The sequence below is a fragment of the Cololabis saira genome, chromosome 13 (assembly GCF_033807715.1).
Source record: "Cololabis saira isolate AMF1-May2022 chromosome 13, fColSai1.1, whole genome shotgun sequence".
NCBI classification, from domain to species: Eukaryota; Metazoa; Chordata; class Actinopteri; order Beloniformes; family Belonidae; genus Cololabis; species Cololabis saira.
Window position 1 is genome coordinate 17241811 of NC_084599.1, and position 26912 is coordinate 17268722.

At 39.5% G+C, this 26912-nt stretch overlaps 1 protein-coding gene across 6 annotated transcripts in view; it reads left to right on the top strand.

Moving 5' to 3' along the window:
• suco (SUN domain containing ossification factor) overlaps positions 1-26912 on the top strand; it is a 46966-nt gene that overhangs the window by 9089 nt on the left and 10965 nt on the right. For 4 of the 6 annotated variants that reach the window (XM_061738067.1, XM_061738068.1, XM_061738072.1 and 1 more), the window contains exons 2-16: positions 8219-8333; positions 10675-10770; positions 12301-12629; positions 13527-13667; positions 14026-14206; positions 16014-16128; positions 16574-16701; positions 16905-16972; positions 17077-17184; positions 17579-17684; positions 19755-19775; positions 20024-20079; positions 24330-24421; positions 24794-24859; positions 26223-26306. In XM_061738067.1, the coding sequence (XP_061594051.1) occupies positions 8219-8333; positions 10675-10770; positions 12301-12629; positions 13527-13667; positions 14026-14206; positions 16014-16128; positions 16574-16701; positions 16905-16972; positions 17077-17184; positions 17579-17684; positions 19755-19775; positions 20024-20079; positions 24330-24421; positions 24794-24859; positions 26223-26306 (1706 nt within the window). The remainder of the gene's footprint in view (positions 1-8218; positions 8334-10674; positions 10771-12300; positions 12630-13526; positions 13668-14025; positions 14207-16013; positions 16129-16573; positions 16702-16904; positions 16973-17076; positions 17185-17578; positions 17685-19754; positions 19776-20023; positions 20080-24329; positions 24422-24793; positions 24860-26222; positions 26307-26912) is intronic. The other 2 variants (XM_061738069.1, XM_061738070.1) reach the window with 2 other exon arrangements.

The following is a 26912-nucleotide window of genomic DNA, read 5'->3' on the forward strand; positions in this document are numbered from 1 at the left end:
ATATCACATGGCTGCGTCCTTCAGTCCCATTGTCCCGGGCTGCTGTTCCTGATGTCACATTCCCGAGCCTCTTTGATCCCTGTCTGACTGGGGCCAGCGCTTCCCGGAGCTTTGCTGTGAAGTTAACGTGAGATTTAATCATAAACTAGTGTTCAGACTCATTTATCTTTTCACAATTTTAGAGTCAAAATATATGCTCCGTATGCTGGAAAATTAATTACAATTTACCAGCATATTGATTGCTTTTTCAGCGTATATGACATAAGATCAGCAAAGATTGGTCAAAAAGTTAAACAGATAAGTCATCTTGCCAAAAATAAAGGACAAACATTCTTACACACGATTTCAGAATCCTTTTCCCTGATATGTTGCAGAACTAATTAGGTTTAAAGGTATGACATCACAAACATTCAATTCAATCTTATTCAATTAATAAATTGTCTATTACAGTACAAATTGCGTCTTAGTGCTTTTCAGAGACCCAGATCATGACTCCTGAACAAATATTCAAATAAACGACAGCAAGTCGAAAAAAAAAAACTCCCTGCAGGCAGGAAAAACCTTTTAGCCAAACAGCGGCAAGTAAAAACTCCCCTGCAAGAGGGCAGAAACCTGGAGCAGGACGTGGGTCGTAGGGGGAGACCCTCCTGCTAATGAAGGCCAGGTGGTTACATGCCATTGGGGGAAGGTGTGTTGCTTTACTAATCAAATAAATGTGTTTGGTTTTGTGTTAATGAAAGTGTACCGGGATAAAACAAATGACAAAAAATAAACACAAAAGTAAGCATGAAACCACATTGCATGTTGTTCTCAGACGGCTGCTGATGTCCTGATTAGGATTTCAGTTCCACTTGAGTTTTGAACGCGACCCAGCTTTAGCGCTGCTGCTGTTGCTGGTGTGTTATACTTTAGGTGGTGTTGAGTTTTCTTTGGTATTGATTTTAATGATTATTTTTTTTCTTGGAACGGCATGCAGTTGTGTTTGCTGGTGGAAAATGTGTTTTATGTCAGTGGGCTGCAGACTTGTTAACTCAACAGCACCTCCAGTCTTTCTTCCTGACCTTTCATATATTGGTTCTTCCAAATAGAGGCTGTCAAACAGAGGCGTGTCCGAGTCCTGCTACAGACGGCCTTCTGTGCACATTTTAAAGGATTTTTGTGCGTCAAGGAATAATAAAGCAAACAAGCTCTACAAATAGCAAAGTGTTGACCATACCTGTTTACGGCCTTTCGATATATTGAATATGCCCAGGTGTTAGATTAAACTATATCTGGCTTTAAACAGGATCAAGTGGTTGCATCGTGACAGGATCTATTGAGTTTCTGCCAGTTCATGCTTTATCTTGTTTGAACATGTTGGCCATAATGTTGCTTAAACACAAGTTTGACATAAGTTTTTTTTTTTGTGACAGAGCTTTTCTGGGATTTCCTTTTACCTTATTGCAACTGTTCTGGATTCAAAACAATCAATCAAATCATATATGCATCAGATGAATATGCAAATTTCTTCATTTTTCAATGTTTGCTGTGTTTTTTATTTTGAAATACAAAGACTGTCAGACTGCACACACCATTGTGCATGTCTGTTTGTATGTGAATTGACACTATATACGGGTCTGAATTTTAAATAACTACAGGATAGTCCTCAGTGCAAATAATAATGTTCATCCCCAAAGTAACAGCCACTGTGGGACTGTGCGTGTCCATCTGTGCTGAAAGTAGGACTTGAGAGTAACAGCTTGTAGTTGCACTTCCTGGTTTTGATTACAATGTAAAAGCAGAAACGTGTTTTCTACACGTGTTTTTCTTAAATAATAGATTACGATAACATTATTAAAGTAAGTAAGAGGACAGTATCTATAGAATAATAATAATAATAATAATAATAATAATAATAATAATAGACAATTTATGGTGTCTAAATATGCTGGTTTATATTTTGAATCAAAGGCATCGTATTTGGTTGGTAGGAAGTCCTGACAGCTGCTCTTGAATTGTAGCTTTCCTTGGATCTGGGGAAGATGGAGAGGGAGAAAAATGAGGTATCCCTAACAGTCACATTGTCTTTTCTCATGCTGTCCAGGCTTGTATAATGTGTCAGATAAGATGAGTCATATTTCCTGGTTTGGAGATGAGATCTATTGCAGCTTCTCCTCTTTCAATAAAGCAAGTCAGCACGCAGCACTGAAGCGTTTACAGAAACAGGAATGAGCCTTTGAGCTCAGAGCCTCCCACAGTGACTTAAGTCGCTGTCTTTACTCGTGCCTGGTGAGCCAACGTTTGTTTTTGTTTTAATAATGTCACATTGAAGACAAAAACAAAGTAAATTTGAGTAATTTGGTGATATTGAAGTTGGTGTGGTTGCTGTCGGGGGCAGTTCAAGAACTGTGGCCGTGTGTGCAAGACAGCAATGTGCCAGTTCAGCCTCAGTGTCCTGGCTGCTATGAGGACGCACCAGCGGAGGGGATTACGGAGGATCAGCAGGCTTTAGACCAAACTGCTGCTCTACATTATTTCATGCTGCAATGTGAAGGAAAAGTGGAGCGCACATGCAAACTTGTGCGAACTCAATCAGCCACCTTAAGGCAGGGCTTTTTAGGCTGTACCCCCCCCTCTCAAATAGTGATGGCATGTTTTTGTCTGCCGGGCAGATGCGCTGGCCTACTTTGTCTGGCAAGCCCTGGCACATCTCCCTGCCCCACATTTCTCCTCTGGCCACGTGGATCCTGGATTGTCTCCTCAGCTCTTTCTCCTCTTTCTTTCTCTCTATCTATCAACCATGCGGATGTAGAACGTGTTAGATCTCCTTGCTGGAAGGATGTATTTCCTGATGCTGGTCTCTTTTTCCTCTTTTAATGCATGCGATTAGGGCAAATTGTCAGTGGGGTTTAGATAGGGAACTCGGACGGGGCCTAAACATCATAATGCTGTTATCCCTCTGTCTGTCTCATCTACTTAACTTCACTCCCAAGCTCTTCACATCTCGTATCAAAGAATTATATCTGAACTCGATCAGGATAGCAGCAATGAGAAATACAATCTTTTAATTCAATATCATCTTTTTCTGGCAACAGCTGACGTTTTTTATTTGAAGCCAGTTGAGGATTTATGCCTATAAACTACAATGTTTTAAAAGGCGTGCATGTGTGTCAGAGAGAGAACAAGAGAGATTTTATGCAACAGAGAGCAAGATGTTGGCCTTAGATTCAGGTCAGGAGATGGAAAGACAGCAGCTAATCTGCTTTGACTCCAGTTATTTACAGCATGTGTTGCAGTGTAATGCTGTGACAGAGTTGACTTTGTACATAAAGGCAGAATGACGAAGCATTCTTGTCAACATTGTGGTATAGGTATGAGATAAGAAAGGGAAGGAAAAGCTCGGACCCAAAGGTGCCTCTGAATACTTTGAACCACCAGGAAAACATCCTGCCTGAGAGCAGATGCAATGGCATTTTGCATGCAGTGCAGTTGGTGATAAGATTTGGCTGTGGGAAGATTAATTCTCATGCTTTTGTCGCCGTAGTGTTGTCTAAGCTCTGTCAACCCCGTGGGTTATTACAGTACAGTTGAGTTGACAGGCCTGCGCGGCGTCCACTGATTCTGAATAGTCACAAAGACAACAGGAAAGATCAGGGGTTTTGTCTGCTCGGAACTCGTTCAGACAGCGCATTAGGACATGTAGACAGGGTCTGCGCATTTGGCTAAAATAATAATATTAAACACTTTTTTTTTCTGTTTTCTTTTAAAAGGAGCCTTTTGTTGTCATTGGAGTGGAGCTCAAAGTCTGAGAAGTAGAGCAGGAAAAAGAGATTGAATGAGGAAGAGAGTATTTTCAGATTGCTGAGTCATTAGTTGTCTTCCGTCATTGCGGCTTGTGTGTAACATATTTACCACATCTGCTGGTCCAGTATTTCCCTCAATTTGTGCGTTATAATTCCTGCTGTTGCATCACTGTTTGACTGAAAAGTAGGTCACAGCACTCCCCCTCAGGAGACCCCCCTCAAAGCAGAACTCCTCAGACTGCCCCTTTCTTTTTAATTTATTTTTCTCAATTTACCATTATCCCTTTTTTCACACTTGAAAGGAAAGTGGGTGCTTATGTCTTTGCATTCACTCAAGGAGAAAGAACCCTAAGGGGGTCAGAAGAACGTACCGTTTATTTTTATGGCTGAGGCTTCATGCATGTAAGGGTTTTTACTCTGTTGAATTTCTGCACTCACTGAATTTGAATATTTATCATTTCATTTGGAGGTTTTATGGCTAAGAAAGTTCCAGCTAAACGACAAGAAATCTCCTCATGCAAGTCCATCACATTTGCATCTGTCATCACAGAAGTTTACAAGCATGGCTTACTTTATGACTTGTAACCTTAAACTCGTTCTCCGGAATCCGATCCGCTCGTGCCACCATGACTATTTACACAAGTGTTTGCTTATCTGAGTGATTAAAAGCCCGTCAAAGAGCCGTGCAACGTTACAGAAGCATGAATGACGCACATCTCTTCTAACTGAAGTGATTTTGCATAATATTTTGACTTCACATATTTAGATTTCACATTTTACTTTTGTATAAAGAAAGTGGGGCAAAAGATTTTGATATAGAACAGTAATCTCCTCAGATATTAAAACCTTGTCAAACCTGTACAAGAATCTTAAAGAAATTATGACTGAGACTCTGATAACAGTCCGTCTTTGAAGGTAAACAGGTCATAAATAAGAGACTTGAATGGTTGAGTGATGGCTCCTGGCGTAGTTCATTCTGATCCTATTATGAGGATCAGAATGAACAAATTGTCACAGGATGATGTCGTCTGTTGTGTGGTTTGAGTCTATTTATCTGTTTTATCTTGAAAAAAATGCTACCATGTATCCACTCTTGAATTGAGTACTTATTAATAGTTTTGAGCTCAGAAATGATGTCAAAATGATTATTTGATGAACCTGGTTCACTGGTGGTCCAGTGAAAGCAGTGATGTCATGACTGTGTTGTTATGGTTTCATTTGTTGTTTTTTTTGTGGATCAATAGTAGGCGATGTAACTTAGTTGAATATGTAAATATAGGATTGTTTAAAAACTACTCATGCTGTTTATTCATCCAGTTTATGATTGCCAGTTGTTGAGTCGATAAGTCAGTCACTTACATTTCACCTCATATTTGACATTGAAATAAGTCCCACCCCCCATTACCATTCTGACTTTGAGCCAGCATCAGCACATTGGTTGCCAACCATATTTCCTGCAAGGTCAGTGATGATTTAACAAAATAAATCAATAAAGCTGGGCAAGCCGGAGCATTAAGGTAATGTTTTAATGTCTAGGTTGACTATGCAATTTAAATAACAGGTCTTTTGGTAAGTCATGGGAGTTCAAATTACCTCCTGGAGGTAATAATTGGATGTTTCTGTTTTGAGAAGGGTTTCTCTAAGGCTCAGCTTCATTTTCAACCCATTTATTCAAACGCTCAACAGTCACCTGTGAGACTCCAATTCCCCCAAAAGAGTTAACGGGACATAGGATTCAGTTATGGCACTAATTTCAGGTCAAATGCAGATTGATTGGATGTTAGTTTGACTTGGGGGAATGTGGAAAACAACACTGAAGTATGATGAAGTGGATATGAAATGCACAGGCATGTGCTGCCCTGGACAATTTTTATTATATAACACAGAATGGGAGTGTTGGTGTCTAATGGAAAACGTGCCTTGTTACAACCAATAACGTAATAACTGCCAATAATGTAATAATTTTGGCCATTTCAAATGTAATAAAGCCAATAGTGTAATAATGTGCCAATAATGTAATAAAACTTTTGAGTCAATAATGTAATAACTTTTTGCCGATAATGTAATAATTTTGTAATAATTTTTTAATACCAGGCCAATAACGTAATAACCAGCCAATAATGTAATGCCTTATTACATTATCGGCAAAAAGTTATTACGTTATTGGCTCAAAAGTTTTATTACATTATTGGCACATTATTACACTATTGGCCTTATTACATTTGAAATGGCCAAAATTATTACGTTATTGGCAGTTATTACGTTATTGGCCATTATTAAGTTTTTGGTTGTAACATGCCTTAAAGAGAGCTTCAAACTGAGGAACCTGAAGATGGAAATGGTCACTTGAACGTTTGGTAGTTTCACTCCTCTTCGCACAATTTAATTTTATTTATGCAGTTGAAGGAAAAATGCTAAAAATGTCATACGGTAATGGTGGTCAACAGAAATTATTGTGATCTGTGTTTATATGGACATGAACGACTTGCATTCATTTCCTCTTGTGACAACCTGTATTAGACTTTATGGGATAAATGTGCCATATTTTAGTTTTTCTGCTATGCTTTGCTGATTTTTGTTGCAGCACAGCTCCTGTAAAAGTCCATAAGCTTTGCAATGGATATTGCAATCTTTTGTCTTATCATTTAGTTGCCCCAAATGTTAATCAATGGGATAAAGATGGAAAGCGTCTCTTGAGTGGCAGAAAACTGACTAAAAAAAAAACTGACTCCCAGAGATGGTCATCGCTCAGTTGTTGAGGCCATGTGTGCTCAGCGCTCATCTCCCTCCTGACAGCGAAGCTGACGGGGTGTTAACACAGTCTCCATGTGTCCTATTGCCTCCTGACATTTGTGTCTGAGAGAAATGAGACCGCCAAGGTGGTTTATAGTTGATCTAGGTCTTTGTGTCCTCTGGATTTGCCAGTACTTGATTTTATAGGTGTTGTCACTCTCCAAATTCGGGTTTTGTGTAATTTAATAATATACAGAGTCCCTTAGTTTGTTTGTTAGCGTCGGTGGGCACTCACAACTTGCATGTCTGTTAAGTAGCATAACTATTATTGCATACTTCTTTTATTTCTTCTTCGTCAGGCACTCTAAAAGCCTGGAATTAACTCGGACTTTGAAGCAGAAGCTCCCAATTTCTGTGTGACCTATTGACCATAGAATAATTAAGTAATAAATGTGGTTCATGGGATAATTGGCTTTATAGCTGTGAATGAATAATTTTCCAAACTATAGATTTTATCAATACAGATCCTCATTGATAATCTTATTGATACTGGACTGTAATTTAAAGCAACACCTAAAGATGTGAAATTTAAGTATGGGAAAGATTTCAATGGGCACGGTAAGTTGTGACTCTTTTGGTGATTACATTTATAACAAACTATTTTTATTTATTTTGCGTGTTGGGTCACTGTCTTCACCCGTTTTTCAAGCTCTGGCCTCAGATCTACGATTGCGTTGGTTGCTACACTTATGTATTTATATCCATACCATTTGTGTGAGCTGTTCACACTGTTTGAAACCCTTTTAATGGCCAACGTGTCACCTCCTGCTGCAGCTTCAGGCAATGTTGTGGTAAGAAAACAGATGTGCTCTGTGTTAATTTGGATCCAGGTCCAGCATGAAATACTGTCACGCATTAATGTTGAAAATAGAGGCAGATTGATTAGGCTGTACATTACCAGCAACCTTTCAGGCTTTCAGAGCTCATTATATTTAATTGATCAAATTTGAAGGGGGGAGGGGGGGTGATGATCCCCCAGCATATTGGCAAAATAAATGAAAACACTCGCACATGTGGCTTGTAGCTTATACTGTTTAGCATCGTGTCATCTTGCTGCATTGCACTCTTGAGAAAAATCGCCACGTCAGTGGATACATGTTTTTTGTCCTCGTTTGTGGCTCCTGAACTGCTCAGATGTACAGTATATGGACTTGCACAACAAGCAAGATAAGAAAAAAGACACGTGGAGCCTCAGGGGATGTAGCAGGTTGCGGTTCACTCTTTATTTTGGATCTTATATTGATCTGAACTATTGAACAACTGCATCTTCTCCAAATAACCCTTTCCTCTCTAATGTTGACAACTTATCACCGTACAGCATTCAGTCTTCACATTTCTTTCCTTCTCATGGCTTTTGATTCTTTGTCTAGTTTGTCTAGTTACAGCTTGTCTTGACTTGTTTTTTTTAGTGCTCACTTCTGCGTGAACCAGACACCAAGATCCAGACACCACAATGCAACCGGTTCTGAACAGCATTCCCAAGCCCTGTTAATTCTGACCTTTAATCGTTTTCTTTCCTCCTCAACTATGGTAGTTTGTGTTGTCACTCATCACATTTTTGTGTGATGGTGGTGATTTTTTTTTTTCTCCTTCCTTTTTTTTCTATCTGCATTTTGTAACAGAGGTTCCTGTCTGTGTTTCAGGTACCCTAATCAACATGTGTATTGTTCAGAGCAGAACTTATCTGGCTCAGGTCAGTCTGCCCAGGACGAAAAGCCCGACAGCAACGAACCAGAGCAGGACTCCACACAGGACAAGGTGTGTTGAAGTTATGCACCTTAACTTTTCTCCAAGTCACTCGTTTTAAGGACTGCATTCCCTTAGCATGCACACTCTACTTTTCTTTAACACTTACACGATTCTGGGCATCATTATCAACTTCTGAATGTCTTACAGCTCCTGCCACAAAACCTCGAAGTCATTTCGTAACTGGCAGGTCCACAGCAAAAGTAATTGCAGCATTCATTGTGGCCACCACAGCTGACTGCAGTGTGGGGCGGTTGGCTGTATTTTTAGATTTGGTGCCCGTGGTCAAAGGTCCACGCTCTTCAGTGACCTTATACCAAGATAGACATTATTGAACAGGAAATGTACCGGTACCATCATTTGAAAACAGATGGCCATGGAAATAGAAGACTAAAATATTTTAATATCAAATATTTGAAGCTTTTCATTCAGTGCCTACAGAGGTGTCATAAATGCAGTGTATTACTTTACAAGTTTGCAATATCAATCATTTATTCAATAAAATGATCAATAGATGTATTAAGTAGATCAACATTCTTTTCAAGATTCTTTTGTGAAAAAAGATAAAGTAACCCATCCGCCTCAGATGACATTGTACTCCTACGAGGGAATAACTTCCTGGGGGTGTTGCACTTTTTTTCATATTTTTGAAAACTCTCCCATGCAAAAGTCATTCAGCTATTTTAGGGTTTACATTTATGTTCGGCTTGTTTCAAAGCGCTCTGTAACAGTTCAGTGGGATCCAGATCAGGGTTTAAAACCCTCCACATCAAGAAAAAGTATGATCATTATCTTGTTAAATCTTTACACAATTAGATCAGAGATGTGAATCTTCGTTTTGTATAAATATGTCAAGTAAAAGGTCAAATATTTGCTTGTATGAATGTTTGAAAGGGCAACATCAGTGATGGATGTACTTTTTTTTTTAAAATCTAACAAATTTCAGTTTTATAGATAGATAGATAGATAGATAGATAGATAGATGTATATTCAGGAGTTAGGACAGATTGATTGAACATTTTTCTCAGTTCAGTAACTGATTGTTCAAGTAAATAGTTCTTCAGAAAGCAGCTCACATATGAATTGCCATAATACAACATTTCCATTACTCTTGAAGTTATTATGAATAGAAAATATCTTGTAAAAACTTGCACATTGGTTTTTCTGGCTGTTTGAGAACTGAAAATACTACAATAGAAACACCTTATTCAAATCAAATAAGGTTAAATAAGGTACCAAAACAAGAGTTATTTATTTTTTTAGCGTCTGACTCACTTGGACATGGTGTGCCATGATGGGTTATTGCCTTGCACAACTCATCAAAGTTGCATGAGTTATCCTAAAGTTTTGATTTCCCAACTTTTCTGTGAAATCATGGACCCCCCTGCCACTAGCTGGTATTTTGTCACCGTTGACCCTGTTCCTTTTGCCCAAGGCAGCACAGAGGTGGCGTATCGGATGTGGAACAAAATATTATGCAGCTCCACCTCCATGCCATTCACTCTGGCTCTGTATATAAGACTATAAATTCATGTTTTTTTTGTTGTTTATATTTTTTAAATGGCATAATAATATCCTAATTCCCCTGCATTCACATCTCCTTTGACTCCATATCAGTAGCTCCAGACATATAGCTGCCAGATACCAACTCATATCCTGATATCAACTCCAGACCTTTTATCTGCTTCATTTGTTTTGATGTGATGAGAAACTGGATGAAAAACTGGACGACACAGATTCACTTAACTTATTTAGTCAATTGTCCAAATACGTTTGAGGCCCTAAAAATATAAGTACTTCGGTTAAAATAGCTTGAATTCCTAAATGATGAATCCCATATTTTTGTGAAACCTCTTGAATTAAATCTGAAAGTCTACAATTTAATCAGAATGTGATTACTTTATTTCCTGCCATTTGTGGCGCTGTAGAAAGGCAAGACAATTAAAAAAACAAAACCTGTCATTGTCCAAATGCTCCTGGACCAGGCTGAATGTGCAAATGCCTATTAGACTGAATAACAATTTAGGGAAATGAGTCCTTGGTATGAGGACAGAAGAAGGGGACTCATTGTTTGAGGTTCAGCTGCCAGCAGGCTGCCCAGGCAGTTCAGCACGCCTGGCGGCCTGTCATCAGCCGCATAGATGCTCTTTGTCCATCAGTAAAAGGCTTATTCACTTCCTTAGGTGCAAAGCCTTTTGAAATGCTTACAAAAGAAAAAAAAAGTGCATGTTTGAAATAATTATAAGGCTTTTTAATTGTTTCTACTTTGTTCAGTGATAATTCACAAGTAGTTAGAATGATTCTTTTAACTCCCACACTGAAACTCACGTGAAGGTTTTCCTTGTTCCCTCAGGTTGCGGAAGAATGGGCAAAACACACATCATACGATGTAGGATTAGAGACGGAGAGAGCAGCACGAGAGCAGCTAGCAAACTCGCAACATGAAGAGGTAAGAATGTATACGGTACTTTATGTACAAAACTAGTCTGGTGCCAGACTAGTTGGTTGCTCCCCCTTTTGCAGCTGCAACAGGTCACTCTTCTGGGGAGCCTCTCTGCAAGGTTTCAGTGTTTCTCTTGGACTTTTAGGTCAGGCACGGATGTTGGACCCGAAGGTTGGCTCGCAGTATTTGTTCAGTTCATCCCAAAAGTGCTTGATGGGGTTAAGGGGGGAAGCCTCTGGACCAGTAAAGTTCTCCCACACAGCACTCATCAGACTATCTCTTTATAGCTCTTGCTTTGTGTGCTGGGTCACAGTCATGTTAGAACAGTCAAAGGACGTTGCCATACTGTTGTTACTGCTACATTAAGACTGGCCCTGACTAGATATGAGGCAACTAGTCTTAACCCTGAGAAAAACACTGTCCCTGTTCCACCAAGCTTTACAGTTGGCGCAGTGCAGTGAGAGAGGTCATGTTCTCCAAGTATCTACCAAACCCAGACTCCCCCATCTCACTGCCAAACAGAAATGGGGATTCACATCATGAAACTTGCATTCAGCTGCTTGGCAATGGAAACCTATTTCATGAGGTTTAAGTGCTCCTACTGTACATGAATCCAGCGCAAGTTTGAAACTCTTCAGTTGAGGAATCATCCTTTTAACACCTTAGAAGTCTTTGACTCAGCTTTTGTTTTGTTGTGAGCTGCTGTTGTTCCTAAAGGCTTCCACTTTCTTGTATCATTTACAGTTGACCATGAAATGTAATCCCTTTTGGATATTTCACAAAGATGACCTCCTATCACGCTACTACGCAGTCACTGAGCTCTTCAGAATGACCCATTTGGTATAAAATGTGTGAAATGAATTGTGCATGGCCAGGTGCATGATGTCATACACCCATTGTAACAGAATTCACTAAGTAACAGGTGGAGTGATATGCTTTTGTCTGATTTTGTTATAGTGTGACTGTGATTCATATTTGATTTAAGTCTTGTTTTGTCTTGATGGGCGGCACACCTTTTAGTCCGCTTCTCTGTATTGGTCCTTTGTGCTCATTCATGTCACTGATCTGATCAGCTATTTAGTTCCAAAATGGTCCTTGTGTTTATTTTGTAGTATTGATTCATTCCAACTTATTTTGAAGTGTGTTTCTGTCATCACACTTAAAATGACTCAATATAGTCCATAAGATAGTAAAATGTCCCGCTTAAAATGTTTGATTTTTTTGTTTTTATTCACTAATTAACACTAAATAACCAACCTATTTTTTCTGTTTTTCTTGATACTTTAGACAGCATCCCATCTTTTTTTTTTTTTACCCTGGGTTGTATTTCTACATCGAAGAATGGGCAGTTATAAAGATTTTAGCCTATAAAAAAGTAAATATGCACACAGTGGAAGGGTATAAAGATTAGTAATATTGGTGTCTAGTCTTGTGTGTCCGCATGATCTTGTTGCTTAACTTTGCTGCCAAAGTCCAGAGAAAACATTGAAGCTTCAGAAAGATGTTACACTCATGTTTTGTGTGGTTGTCTTACAGACTGTGAATCAGCAGGAACCCGAGGCGGAAGTGACGACGCCAGAACCAAATTCAGACGGTGTACCTGTTGTTCCTGATCTGCAACCTGCCCCAGAATCCCAGACTGACTTGGACTCGCAGGCTCGCCCCCAGGACCAGGAAGCCCCAGTGCCACCCAGTCCAGAAACAGTTCCAGCACAGAGCCAGGTCTCAGCAGACGCTCCAGCCCCGTCAGAGACCTGTAGTGATACCCATGCTGGATGTCCCAGCCTGAACTCTAACTCAGCATCGCCTCCGGATGACGCTGAGAACGTACCTACCTCACAGAGTGCCAGCCCAGCACACACAGGGTACGTCTATCATCACGTCATCATTCCAGAGACCTGGTTGATTGGTATTACAAGTTGGCTCTAACCACAGACGAGTCTCAATGCAGGACTGAAAATCTAACCTTCGATTGCTAAGAAAACACACGTTTCTTCTTCCTCATGTCGTGGTTATAGCCAATTTCAGCCCAATCCAGGCACAACATTAGTAACACATTATTATTATTTTGCTTGCGTTATGTTAGTTGTAATAGTTTTTTATTTGATCATTTGGTTGGTTGATTATGTTCCCCAGTTGTCTGTTTTTGTTCCTACATTTTTCCGTTTATCCTTTAAATTTAATGTTCACGAAGTGGGAAAGAAAAGCTCAAGGAAGAGTTGACATCCAGAACATCTTTCGTGGAACCTGTGGCCAGCAAGTTACATGAGACCGTTCACAGAGTGACTTTTCCTCCCCTCCCCTAATACAAGTTCACGCACACTTTGGAAACTGGTCACCGCAGACATCAATCTAAGACCACAACTATTGAAGATCTTCCCCGGGTTAAACCTGAAAACTGACTTGTATATCCGGCAACATTTTTTTTTTTTTTTCATTTGGAATTTGGACCGGAGCTGGGATTGGCTCCAGCGGACCCCTGTGACCCCGTAGAGGATTAAGTGGCTGTAGAAGATGGATGGAAGTTTGGACTTTTTAGTTAATGTTTCTGGACGAGCACATCGCCTGCCCCACCACAGAGCAACCTCTGTGACCCCGACTAGCAATCCTCTTCTCTTCATACCTCCCTCGCTTGCCTCCTCTCTTCCTTGCCGTCTCTTTCTTTGCCCCACCCCCTCCTCCCTCCCTCCCTCTCGCAGTCTTCCTGTCTCTACCCTCACCAGAGGTGTTGTGGTAAACCCCATGTCCTTTTTTCCCCTCAGTGCAGTGCGGGTTGCCAGTGCAGGCGATGAACTCCCAGTAGACAGCTTTGTCTTTGCTGAGCACTCTGATTCACAGTGCAGGGTCATTCCCCCCGAACTGGCAACCTGTGAAAACTCCCCTTTTGGCCGCCCTCTCCTCAGGTGAGTTTCTAGCCACCAGAAGGCAAACCAAAGCAAGGGGTTAATCAAGGTACAAGCTACACCTCTTTGCTGTGCGCAACCGTCGACTGCTGGCCTTGCAATCCACTTCTGCTTTTTTTTTACATTTTATAAATGATTTATTTATTATGATTTTTTGTTTTGTTTTTCTTCTCCCCTTTATTTCGCCTGCTCCAACCAAGGACTGTCCATTAAATTAAATGTTATATTTTGCATCATAGGTCCAGCATGGCTGTTCACTCATTAGTATTCTCTCCTTTTCTTCCTCCCTCTGTCCTCTTTTTTTGTTTTTTTGTTTCCTTCCCTTGTCCACCTCACTGACCCCACATCTGTGATGTAGTGTGGATGAGGCTGGTGCAGAAGAATGGCAATCAAGCCAGACCCCCAGTTCTGATCAGGAGGCAGAAGTCCAGCCTACTGCAGGAACAGCAGACCAGGAACCGCTGCAACGACAGGAGCTGGAAGATGGGCTGTCCCGCTTAGAGCAGGAGGGCAACGCTTCCCAGCACCATGAAGAGCAGGTCAGAGGCTTCATGGCTTAAATTTACATCACCCTTAATCCATTCAGTTTAGACTGGACAAAAGAGTTTTCTCAAGTGCCAAATGAAAGAAAAATGCTTTTTCCAGAGCATTTCAAAAACATGTAATGCAGTAATGGTTATCTGTCTGATAGACAAATGGTGGGAAAACAAGACAGTTGGTTAGGCAGTCCTGTCTAACCATTGTTTATTTACATCTGCTTTTTTTGTTTGTGATGGGGGGTTTGAGGATACGAAAGCTTATCCCAGTCGACATTGCATTAGAGGCAGGATACAGTCTAGACAGTTAATCACGCACAGACAATAAATGAACACTACATATAAATGTAGTTGCTTTTCTATTACTTCTAGATTTGGGCAAAACCTTAAAATCCCAAAAGAAGGCCTGTAACGAAAATGGCTCTAATTTGAAAAAACTCGCAAAAACTTTCATGAGGTGGTTTTCCAGGCGTGTCAATAATCCACTGTATCACAAAAGAGTAACGGTGACACTTTTTGTGCATTTCCTCTGGCAGTGCTGGCAGTGACATAGTCGGTCAATCTAAAGTAATCAAAATGTAGTTTCCACCCCTCATTAATACGATGCTTAATCATCATGCATTACTACATTACACAAGGGTTTTGCCTCTGAATAATCATTTGAATGAGAGTAAGTGTAATGGAAACAAGTGACACGAACCTTGTTTTTTGATGCATGAAGCTTAAATGTCTCATATATATATATATATATATATATATATATATATATATATATATATAATCATAAATGTGCATTACATTTTATGTTCTTAGAGTGGTATGGAATCCTGATTTTGTCTAAATACCTAACTAAGCTACACGTGTGTTGTTCAAAAGCTGACCTCGCGAACTGACCTTACACATACATGCTTTGTTTACATTTTTAATCCTATTGAATTCAGGCTGCTGCTCTATTCTTGCACAAACATAGGTTGATCCTCTTCCGTGGCAGCTGGTTGTCATTTCTGGGTTGCTTTCAAGTTCTGCTTTATCCCAGATGGTTTGCTGCATAAGAGTCCTCAAAGACCCACCAGTCAACTGATCATGCTTCTCTTTTGACTGTGGGTAGAAAATTTGAATGCCCGATGTAAACTCACTTCAGAATGGCTACCGTGGAAAAGTCAAACAATGCAGGGGGTATAATCAGTGGCAAAGAATGTTTTCTAACTACCTGGTGCCAAGAAATCCTCCTCACAATTTCTGGATACTCTGGATGCTTTGCTCTCGCAAAAACTATTGACCTTTTATGTTGCAAATGCTGAGTCAGTCTGCCTCCATTTGCCTTTTTCATGGTTAAAGGACAATGAATGATGTATATCCAAGAGAAACACATTTTCAAGGAGATTGTGTTCATTGTGTATTTGTACACTACTTTGCTGACTTGGGAGAAAGATCGGGTGACTAATCTGTTTGTAGCCGACGCTGATTCTTGTCGGCTTGTTTACATCAGAAACTGTCTGAGTCTGTGGATTTGTAGGATCAGGAAGTCTTGCAACGTCCAAAAGGGCGCTTATATAATCCATCAAAATATTATTCCCAGCTCCATGCATTCTCCATGCTCTAGTGGCCAGGGGCTCGCTGAGTACCGTTGGCTGAGCACAGACATCTTTCATTTGTTCCAGTACTTTGCCCCAAGCGTGTGTTTTATGAGTAATGGTATGAAATCCTCACTGATTCTGCTCAAGTGTCCTCGTTAGTCATTCCCCTGCAATGATTTTTGACCTTGTTTTGCTTAGTTGACATTTGTTTGATTAGCCTGCTTGCGTTTCAGATTGGGGAGGCTAACGTTGCCAGGGAGACTGGGGATCCTTCAGTGCCCAGAGAAGAGGACATCCCCACCTTTGATGAGTGGAAGAAGCAAGTCATGGAAGTGGAGAAGGAAAAAAGTAAGTGCATCATTGGAACTCCAATTTAGGTACACATGGATAAACTAGAGCGGAGCCATCACATCAACAATATGTTAATAACAATATATTAGAGGTTATTTTGAAGACTTGCAGTCCCAGAACTGCTACTACAGCATGACAATGTTGTGCTGAATTTGCAACTTAGCCTCAGGTGCAATTCAGCATCGCTTCTGCAAAAAAAGGAGGCCTCGCATGTCAGTCTTAATCTACATCCCTCCTCTGTCTCATCACTGTTGCTTCCTTCCTTGTATTCTGTTCCCATTTCTCTGTGGCTCTGTCCCTCTGTGTGGTGAGGTGGTCAGTGGAGCGTGTGTGTACTAGTGTTGCATAACCTCTGTAGCTGTTCCTCTTAGGCACCCTCTTTCTCTCTCTCGTTTTTTCCATAGTCTCTAATGGGCTTCATGTTTACACTCCTCCCGTCTAGGTCAAACTCTCCATACCTCAGCCAGCGGCAGCCCTCATCCGGTGAAGAAGGTCCAGAAGAACTTCAAGAATAACTACGCCTCTGTAGAGTGTGGTGCCAAGATACTCTCTGCCAACAATGAGGCTAAGGTTAACTACACGCAGCCAGCAACAAATGCACATATTCGTCAGGATGCAGATGTTGTGTTGAATCAGACGGATGAACCGCCTTAAAATCTTTTAAATATCACAACACTTTAAACTTGTTTTTTCTCATTCAGATATGCAAGTTGAAAAGCTGACGTTGGTGATGGAGGAGGATGCTAATTGATGTTCTTTAATTACTCTTTCAGAGCACATCAGCTATTCTTATGGAAAATATGGATCTGTACATGCTCAATCCGTGCAGCAACAAAATCTGGTAGAGCTACTGATCCACACTACTAACAGCATAATGGACCCTGGATGTTTTTAGACAGTTTCATGAGTTGGTTTTTATAATCGTCCATATTTGCCTCCCTCCAGGTTTGTCATTGAGCTCTGTGAGCCTATTCAAGTCAAACAGCTGGACATAGCTAATTTTGAGCTCTTCTCATCTACGCCGAAAGATTTTTTAGTTTCCATTAGTGACAGGTATGTTTTTGTTTTTCCTAACATGATCAGAGTACCTATTGACGATGTAATATGCTTTAAACAACAATTAAAAGGCCATTTCTCCATTTATTTATTTTTATATATATATATATATATATATGGAGCATGAGATAAATTAATCATCACCCTCATTTGTTTTGCTTTTCCCCTCTTAAGTTTAGCAAAGTAAGAGCTGAACTGAACTGTTTGATTACAATTTTACCCTCTGGTATTATTTCTAGCGTCATCTTGGTTTACAAGTTCCACCCTCTGGCATGGAACCATAAACCTCAGTCATAATGAAGCAAATGTCATCTGCACCCACCCTTTGAGAACATGCCACATATTTGACGTAATTAATAACCCTCACAAAAACGTCTTGCTCTGTTTGCAGATATCCGACCAACAAGTGGGTAAAGCTGGGTACTTTCCATGCACGTGATGAGCGGATAGTGCAGAGTTTCCCACTGGATGAACAGCTTTATGCGAAATATGTGAAGGTACACTTTTCTTTCTTGGTGCTTAAATAGTAGAAATCCCCAGGGGGTAAAGGCTGAACAATTCATTCATTCATTCATTCATTCATTCATTCATTCATTCATCTATTTATTCTCAGTTGGGTGTTACAGTTCAGATACGTAATTATACACACAGACATTGATACACTAGGGGTGTAACGGTACACACATTCGTATCGAACCGGTTTGCTACAGGGCCGTCGGTACGGTGCAGCCGTGAACTGATCCGAATACAACATTTGACAGTAGCTGGTTAACAGGCTTGTTTTGTGCCCAGAACATACTTCAAATCCAACGTCCTACACAGATATCTTAAATGGGGGATTGGAAGTTTCTAGTCAGCACCGGACTCCCACGTGAGGCTTTTCAAGGCTCATCCTCCCTTGTCTTTAAAGGCTACTGTTTGGGAAGACTTTGGTTTCCCGATGAAAAACAACAACGGACAAAGACAAGTAGATAAGACGAGAGCAGTGGGCCGATGTTGTTCACCAGCAACCGGGCATGATTCTGGCAACACGCTAAACTTCATAATGCATTTGAAACGGCACCACTCGAATGTGAATATCGCTGCTGCGAGGAGAGAAACCAGCAGCTACCTTTGGCATTTAAAAAGGCTTTTGCCAGTAATTCAGATCAGCTAAATCAATAACTAATGCCATCAGTGTTTTTATAGCTGTGGATCTGCAACCGTTCTCAGTTGTTCAAAACACAGGTTTTAAACATGCATGTTTTAGATTTAAGCAGTATTCAAATTTGTATTCCTATTTTATTTTTTAATGTTTCATTTTCATAAGAAAAATGTAAAAACTGTTGTTTGCAAAAGTTGAAGATTAAACGAACAGCAATTTTTATGTTTTCCCCTTACTGTACCGAAAATGAACCGAACCATGACCTCAAAACCAAGATACGTACCGAACCGGGATTTTTGTGTACCGTTACACCCCGTCTTTACCATGCTCCAGGGATCCAGTTATGACATAGTAAATTAGGGTGTAACCTCTCTGTTAAATGAGTGAATGAAGAATGAGGACAGTTTTTGTTGGTCTGATATACATATGTTTAGATTTGACTCAAAGTTGGATGTGGTGCGTTGTAGATAAATAATGAGTAAATTGTAGATGGATTCATCAGGTGAATCTTTCTACAAATTACTTGGAATGATTAGATCCCAGGTGCAGTTTTACTTTTCTTTTTAACTGCCTGGTCTTCCTTTTGAACATAGACTGCTGGGTTATTAATTACAATATTTATGAGTTTTCTTCGACTCAATTTTCTGATTTTCATGCGTGTGATAAGAAAATTGTGCGTTAAATGAGTCCCTGCATCCCTACCAACAATTTTGTCCAAGTCACTTTTCCCTTTGCTCTAATCATCACGTGAATAAACTAGAGGCACGTCTCCCACTGATCTGTATAATTTGTCTTTCATCCATAAGCATAACCTTCCTGCACCTGAGTGTGATGTCCACTGTGTTTAAATGTGTAGTTTAGTTACGTGTCAGGGTTCTGTCTTCCTCTCTAACACACAACAACAATGTTAGTATGCAACCTACACAACTGGCCTGTGTTCATCTGAATGTGTGAGGATCTGCTTTATTTTATTTCATTTTTATTTTTTGGGACGCCCTCTTTTCTCTCACTTCAGTGTTGTTCTCAACTAAATATCCATGTACTGAGTGTGAATATTCCGTGTGTGGGTTTACTGTAATTCCTGTGCTCTGCTTACAGCACTGGTATTGCATAAACACATTTGTTTGTGTAGAAAATTCCATGATGGTTATCACTTTAAGCATCTTAAAACACATCTCTTTTTCTAAAGTTGCACAGGTGTCTTGAGCTTGTCCGTCTTGTGTGTATGGCTTTCTAACGGCTTCCTAGAAACACCTCCTTAGTGTCTTGCCTTGTTGTGGAGCCTAAACACATAGTATATGTAAATATATTTTTATGAATGCACATTCTTGACCTGCTTGTAGCTTGAATCGTTCTTTACTGATTTCTTTTTCTTGTTATTTCTCTCTCCTTCTGTCCCTCTCCTGTCTTCCGCTCACATCAGATGTTCATCAAGTACATAAAGGTTAGCACTCTCTTTCCACTGAGAAGTTAATTTCTCAAAAAGAAAGCACCCTGAAAGTAGTGATGTACAATATAATGAAAGACCTTTATCAGACCATCATTTTTAATGCATGTGGAATATATTTAAGAACTATAACACCAACAAAGCATTTATACAACATCTTAGTGTTTAATGGGTTTTTGGAATGCCCATACTTTTTTATTTTTTAAATACATATAAGTTTATATAACAGTTTATTTTCACCGCAGGTTGAACTTCTCTCTCACTTTGGATCCGAACACTTCTGTCCCCTCAGTCTCATCAGGTAAGATTTTCATCTCGAGAAATTTCTCTTCAGTAATACAATGTTTAAACTCTTTAACTCTCGTAATGGTATTTAGATTTCAATTGTGTCTGCAACTAAGTTAGGAACAGACTTGCAGCTTACAACAACCTGCTCTTGGGCAGTTTTTTTTCATCTCCTTTACATGAGCAAAAATTGAGAAACTTAAAATAGTTTTTTTTCCCTTTATACTTACCACCTTATCTTGAAGGCAGGATTGTTGTTGTTTCTGTGGATGAGAATAAATCTGAGCTTATTCCCATTTTGTCTGGAGTCCCTCAAGGGTTGATTCTTGGACCACTGTTTAACATCTAGATGCTTCACCTGGGTCTGATCATACATGACAGCAATGTTGCCAACCACAGCTATGCAGATCACACCCGCTTTTATTTGGCTTTTAAACCAAATTACTTTGGGTCCATTAGAGTCAATCTGTCGGTGCTTATAGCACATGAATAGCTGGTTGAAATTAAGCTTCCTTCAATTAGATCAAGACAAGACAGAAATAATTTGACTTGGTGAAAAAATAGATATACATTTTCTGCCCTGCTTAAGTCCAGAGTACTCAAGATAAAAATCCAGGATATAAATATTGGAGTCTTAATGCACTCAGACCGGAGCTTTAGCAGCCGCATCAAGGCTGTAAATGAAAGAGCTTTTTATTACCTCAGAAAAATATCAAGACTAGGAGATCTGATGTCCAAAGCAGAGATAAAGAACCTCATCCATGCCTTCATCTCCAACAAGACTCTACTACTGTAATAAGGATTAAGGATTCTTTATTTGTCGTTGTACAGGGGTACAACAGAATTTTGGTTGGCATTCCAACCTAACAGCTTGCATGACATGCAATATAAATAATATATAATCTCTATCATTTGAATCAGAATCAGAATCAGAATACTTTATTATCAATGTACCTGGGTACTGTGAGATTAGAGGTAGCATCACCTCTCCAGTGCAAGATAAATAGCAGTAGTGCAAACAATAAGAAATACAAGAAATATAAGTAATATAAAAAATATAAAAAAAATGTTAAGGTGCATTTGAATCTTTTTTTTTTTTTTTTTTTTTTTTTTTTTACAGATGACAGTACATACATGTGTAGAATATTGTAGAATATTGCACAGAGTCCGGGAGAAGTATTGCACAGTTTAAAGAGACAGTAACGAGGATGATTCACATATTGTTCAGGGCGATTATGGCTTTGGGGAAAAAACTGATCGATAGATCAATTGAAAGAAACTGTATATGACAGTAGCAGTATGTGAGATGTACATAGGTATGTGTTTTTGACAATGTGGAATAAATAGTGTGTATATAAAACATCAGTGAAAGGCCAGTCTTTGGTGTGGATGCTCTACTGCCAGGTCTTGTTTAGACAACATCAACTCATCTGGAACGCATTGCTGCCAGAGTTCTAACAAGAACCAGGAAAACTGAACACATTGCTCCTGTTCTGAGATCCTTATGTTGGCTACCAGTTACCCACAGAATAGACTTTAAAGGGTTGTCGTTAGTTTACAAACCAATAAATTATATGGCGGCAGAATACATTTCTGATCTTCTTGAAGAATATTGACCAAGTAGGGATCTGAGATCTTTAGCATGATGCAAAACAATCTTTTTAACACATTTCAGTCTGGGTTTCGGCCACACCACAGCAGCTGTACTCATCAAAGTCTTAAATGATATTCATCTGAATAATGATGCAGGCAAATCCTCTGTTCTGGTATTACTGGATCTCAGTGCTGCATTTGACACAGTTGATTCATACCTAACATACTACTCAGCAGATTGGAAAAGTGGGTGGGACTAACCGGCACTGTGCTTCAATGGTTCGAATCTTACTTGCAAGATAGGGCCTTTTTTGTGTCAATTGGAAACCATGAGTCTAAGAGAACCAAGATCACATGTGGGGTTCCTCAAGGGTCCATTCTCGGACCGCTTCTATTCAACATCTATATGCTACCCCTAGCTCAGATTATGGAACATCACAACATTTCCTACTCACAACTCTATATTTCAGTGTCACCACATGACTACAGTCCCCTACTCTCATTGAGTAACTGTATTCACCAAATCAATGAGTGGATGTGCCAGAATTTTCTCCAGCTAAATGCAGAAAAGACAGAGGTGATCATTCTTGGCCCTAAAAATGAAAGGGAAAAGATCAGCGCTCACCTTGGCTCCATGTCATTGACAGCTACAAATCAAGCCAGAAATCTTGGTGTAATTATTGACTCAGACCTGAACTTCAATAGCCATCTAAAGTTTATCACTAAATCTGCCTATTACCACCTGAAAGACATTGCTAGAATTAAGGGGATTCTGTCTAAACAAGTCATGGAAAAACTTATTCATGCATTAATTTTATTGAATGCATGAATTATTGCAATGGCATCTTTACAGGCCTTAACAAGAAGTCTATCAGGCAGCTGCAGCTGATCCAGAACGCTGCTGCCAGAGTCCTTACAAACACCAGGAAACTGGACCATATTACACCGGTCATGAAATCACTACACTGGCTTCCAGTGGGTCAAAGGATGGATTTTAAAATCTTACTGCTGGTCTACAAAGAACTGAATGGTCTTGGACCAAAATACATGGTTGATCTGTTAGTTCCAGCTCCCAGACCCTGAGGTTCATCTGGATCTGGTTTGTTGTGGTTCCCAAGAACCAGAACCAAGCAAGGTGAGGCAGCGTTCAGTTATTCTGCTCCTCACCGGTGGAACAAACTTCCTGTAGACCTGAGGTCTGCTCCAACTGTAGATCCTTTAAATCAGGATAAAAACATTACTGTTTACTGAAGCGTACTCTTAAATTAAATACTTACCTGCTGCACTCTACTGCCCTTACTTTTTAACAACTTGTGCTTTTTATTATTTTACCTCTTTTCTTATAATTTTATTTAATTTTATTTTATGTTATTTACTGTTTAATTGTGTCTTGCCGCTTTTAACGTTGATATAAAGCACTTTGAATTACCTTGTGTTGAATTGTGCTTTACAAATAAACTTAAACTAGTTAGTGCCAAACATTGTAAAAATGCGTTTACCGATTATGCTGCATACAGGTGAAATAAACTTCCTATAGATATTAAATGTGCTCCAAGCTTCGACACTTTTAGAGTTAAAATGAAACCTCTGCTGTTTCCCATGCCGGTTTGGTCTAATTTTACCGCACTGATTTGGTTAAGCTATTCTAAGCTCCGTTTCATTTCCGTCCAAATCTATTTTTTGTTTTGTTTTTTTTACTGCCTTTTATTTGCTTTTTTTTTTTTTAAATCTTTCTCTCATGTTAATGCTTTAGTAAAGCACGTTCAAATGTGCTTTTTTAATTGTGAATGTCTGACACACAAAAAACACACTATGTAATCTTTCTGTAGTTTGTCATTTCAAATTCAATTCTCTTTGTAGTGACTATCTTTAGACTTTAGACTCTTTCTTCTTTTGACCAAACATCTTACTCACTTCATGAATGGTATTGACGACAGGAGATTGTTTACGCGTTGAGTACGGCAACAGAACCGTCAGCAGAACGGTGAAACGCTGTGTTGTTCCACCGTCACTCGTTTATTCTTTCAACTGACATAAAACACACCTTCAGCTGCTACGGAAGCCCCACTGGCCCAAACTACCGAAACCGTTAAGGCAAAACAAATATCAGTAGTGAAATTTAGGTCTTAATCACTAAACTATAAAATAATAACTCTCAAAACTTAAACTGAAATATATTCCTTCTCTGTGAACAACAAGGCATATTATGCAATAAAAGAGTTAACTATAAAGTAAATTATAAGCTATACATGGCGCATACACTCTTCTTGGCCATTTGTAGATTTTCTCTACTGTATTTTCTGGCGGTAGTGTAACGCAGAACAAGACGACGGTCTCTTTGCCTTTTTAAAGGACTGAATAATAACTCAGTTGTCACAAATGCATGTGTTTTCCCTCAGGTGTATTAAGAACATTATGAGCTGTGGAAGGTTAAAGTGTGTCACATTCATTTACAAGATGATTGACAAGATTTCTAATCGATAATCCCCAGTTAAGTCATAACTGAGCCAAGACGACGAAAGACAAACAAAAAAAAAGTGAAAGCGCATGTAGTCGAGGCGATAGTTTAACCCCCCCAAAAAGTCCAGCTCCATTGCTGTGCAGTAATCCCAACCCATAACCTTTTCTGTAAGCGTGTTTATGTGTGTAACGCAGCGTTTGTATCTCATGTAGGGTGTTTGGTACCAGCATGGTGGAGGAGTATGAGGAGATAGCAGATTCTCAGTACCCCTCAGAGAGACTGGAGTACCTGGATGAAGACTATGGTAGGAAATGCTGTCAAATGACTGTTGTTCAGAAACTACTTGTAAATGTCCATCCATCCATCCTACTTGCAAACGTGACATTTTTATTCAGTTAACAGCTGCATAAGTCTAAAAAAAACTTAACATATGAATCAAATGATTGAAGTACAAAGAAGCCAGAAGAGAGAATGACATTCTTGTGCTGCGAGCTAACTGCCAGATGCCCGCGGCTACAGCCAGTTACTGACACCGCCTCTCATTTTGCGGCTGTTTCTGCCTTTGGTTTTTTCACTCCCTTGCATCTATAATTAAATGTGAATGATTAGAAACTTTGCAGGGTTTTTTTTTTCTTTTGTTTTCCAGCTGTAACATGCCTCCTGTATTTCCCTTCAGACTACCCCCCTGGTTATCAGCCATCGGAGGACAAGGCCTCTAAAAACCTGCTTGGTTCAGCAACCAGTATGTGTACATACCAACACACACCCACAGGCTCACAAACACAAGTATGCAGCTTAAACAAAACACAAGGATTATGGCGTGTGTGATAAAGAAGGTATTCACCTTTCAGAGGGGCTGGAGTCAGGCAGACTTTTACTCAACATAAACTGTGGCGAGGCATGGTCACAAGGTTATTCACTTTGAAATTTTAAACCCAAATATAATATTAATTATTAAAGTCTGATGTTGTCCACAATAAATCATGACAAGCGCAATTGCTTTGTCTTTGTATGATTGTTTGGTTTTCTACTACATCAATCTAAATAAGGAGCCAAAACTTTTAAAAGCTCCATCCTGTAAGTAAAAAAAATTACTACGTAAAAAAAAAGTACTATCGTATTTTCCACAATATAAGGCGCACTTAAAATCCTTAAATTTTCTCAAAAATCGTCACTGCGGCCTATAATAATAATAATAATAGTAATAATTTTATGTGGTAAAAATCTGTCAAAATGTTTTAGTGCGACTTTTGTAAGTGACACATTAAAGTTTGTCCATGGTTGGATACGGGTTGAGGTGTCAGACAACGTTAAATAACTAATTATGTAGTGGTGGGAACTGAAGCAACCATCATCCAACATCTAGTCCATGTTACCTTACTATAATTAGATATCAAGCCAACGTTAGGTTTTTAAATCTTCATCATAATCCAGTTATAATCAAATGTTGTAATACAGCGTTGTCCCAACCTCACACTAACTTCAGGTGTCCGCTATCGCTGGCAACGATGAACCAATCAGAGAACAGGATAGTATGATGCTTACCAACTCCACTTTTTATTGGTGGATTCGTAGAAAGGCGAATAATTTGAAATGTGAGAGTATTTTTCTATATTAGTTACAACTGAACAATATTCAGAGTTATTGTGAATGAGTTGAATAAAGAGTGTTATGTTTCTCTTTATATATGTTTTATCATGTGCCTTTTAACCCGCCTTATGTATAGAAATAAACCACACAGATGCTAATTTAAATTGTTAGTTGCCTGTGTCCTAAATTAGAAAAGATTGCAGTGCAGCCCACTCTCAACCACACTCTACTCAAGATTATTAAAGTTCTGCTTATAAAACCACAAAAAACATTACAGGTACACATACTTTTTGTTTGTAGTTGATAAGAAATGGAGGGAAATGAAGAATGAAAAAAAAAGAAATGACATAAGTTTTTTTTTTAAAAGCCACATGTTCATCTTCAAGCAGACGACAGACGAGGAAGGGAAAAAGGTTACCGTGCGTGTGATGTCTTTGATCTGTGTCTGGCCTCAGGTGTCTGTCAAGAACGTGTTTTGTAAAGTAACTGTATCAACATGCGCTTCCTTCTTGTAGATGCAATCCTGAACATGGTGAACAACATTGCTGCTAACGTGCTCGGTGGGAAGCCCGGACCAGAGGGGGGAGCAGATTTAGGAGGTACTCCACTCAGTTTACACAAAGCCTTGCTCTCGCTCATTTTCCACCGGTATCCTGTCTCTTCATCCCACACTTGAAGCTCCTATCTAGTAAACCATGCGTTAATCGCCAAACCGGTTTTAGCTATCTTACCTTTATCAGGATGTCCGAGGCTGTTGTCATGGTTTCTTTGATAAGTGGTGCGTCAAATGTTTATTCATGCAAGAACAGAAGTGGGCCGTAAATGTTTGGACTGTTGTCTCAAATTCATATCTGACTTATTGGCACTTAGAATATCAACAGGTTTTGTGAAGGCGAGGTACGATGTCTGTAAGTTGAGACATTTTTGCCTCCAGCAGAACAGTCGCTCAGCTCCTGGTATGCTGCCTGCGTTAGAATAAGTTTTGGTGCTTTTGTTTGATGTTTTTTTCGTTTTATCTTCTGTGAATTGTCTTCTTGGAAAAATACCATAAGCTATTAACTAAACTGGTTTTCAGATATGTATTGCACACTGCAGCAGAGCTTATTAGATTCAAAGAAATGCTGTCATTGGCTGACGTCCTTACGCGTTTGTTCTTGAATAATATTAAAGCTATGAATGGAGCCTTTGTGTTCTCTCTGCCGCCG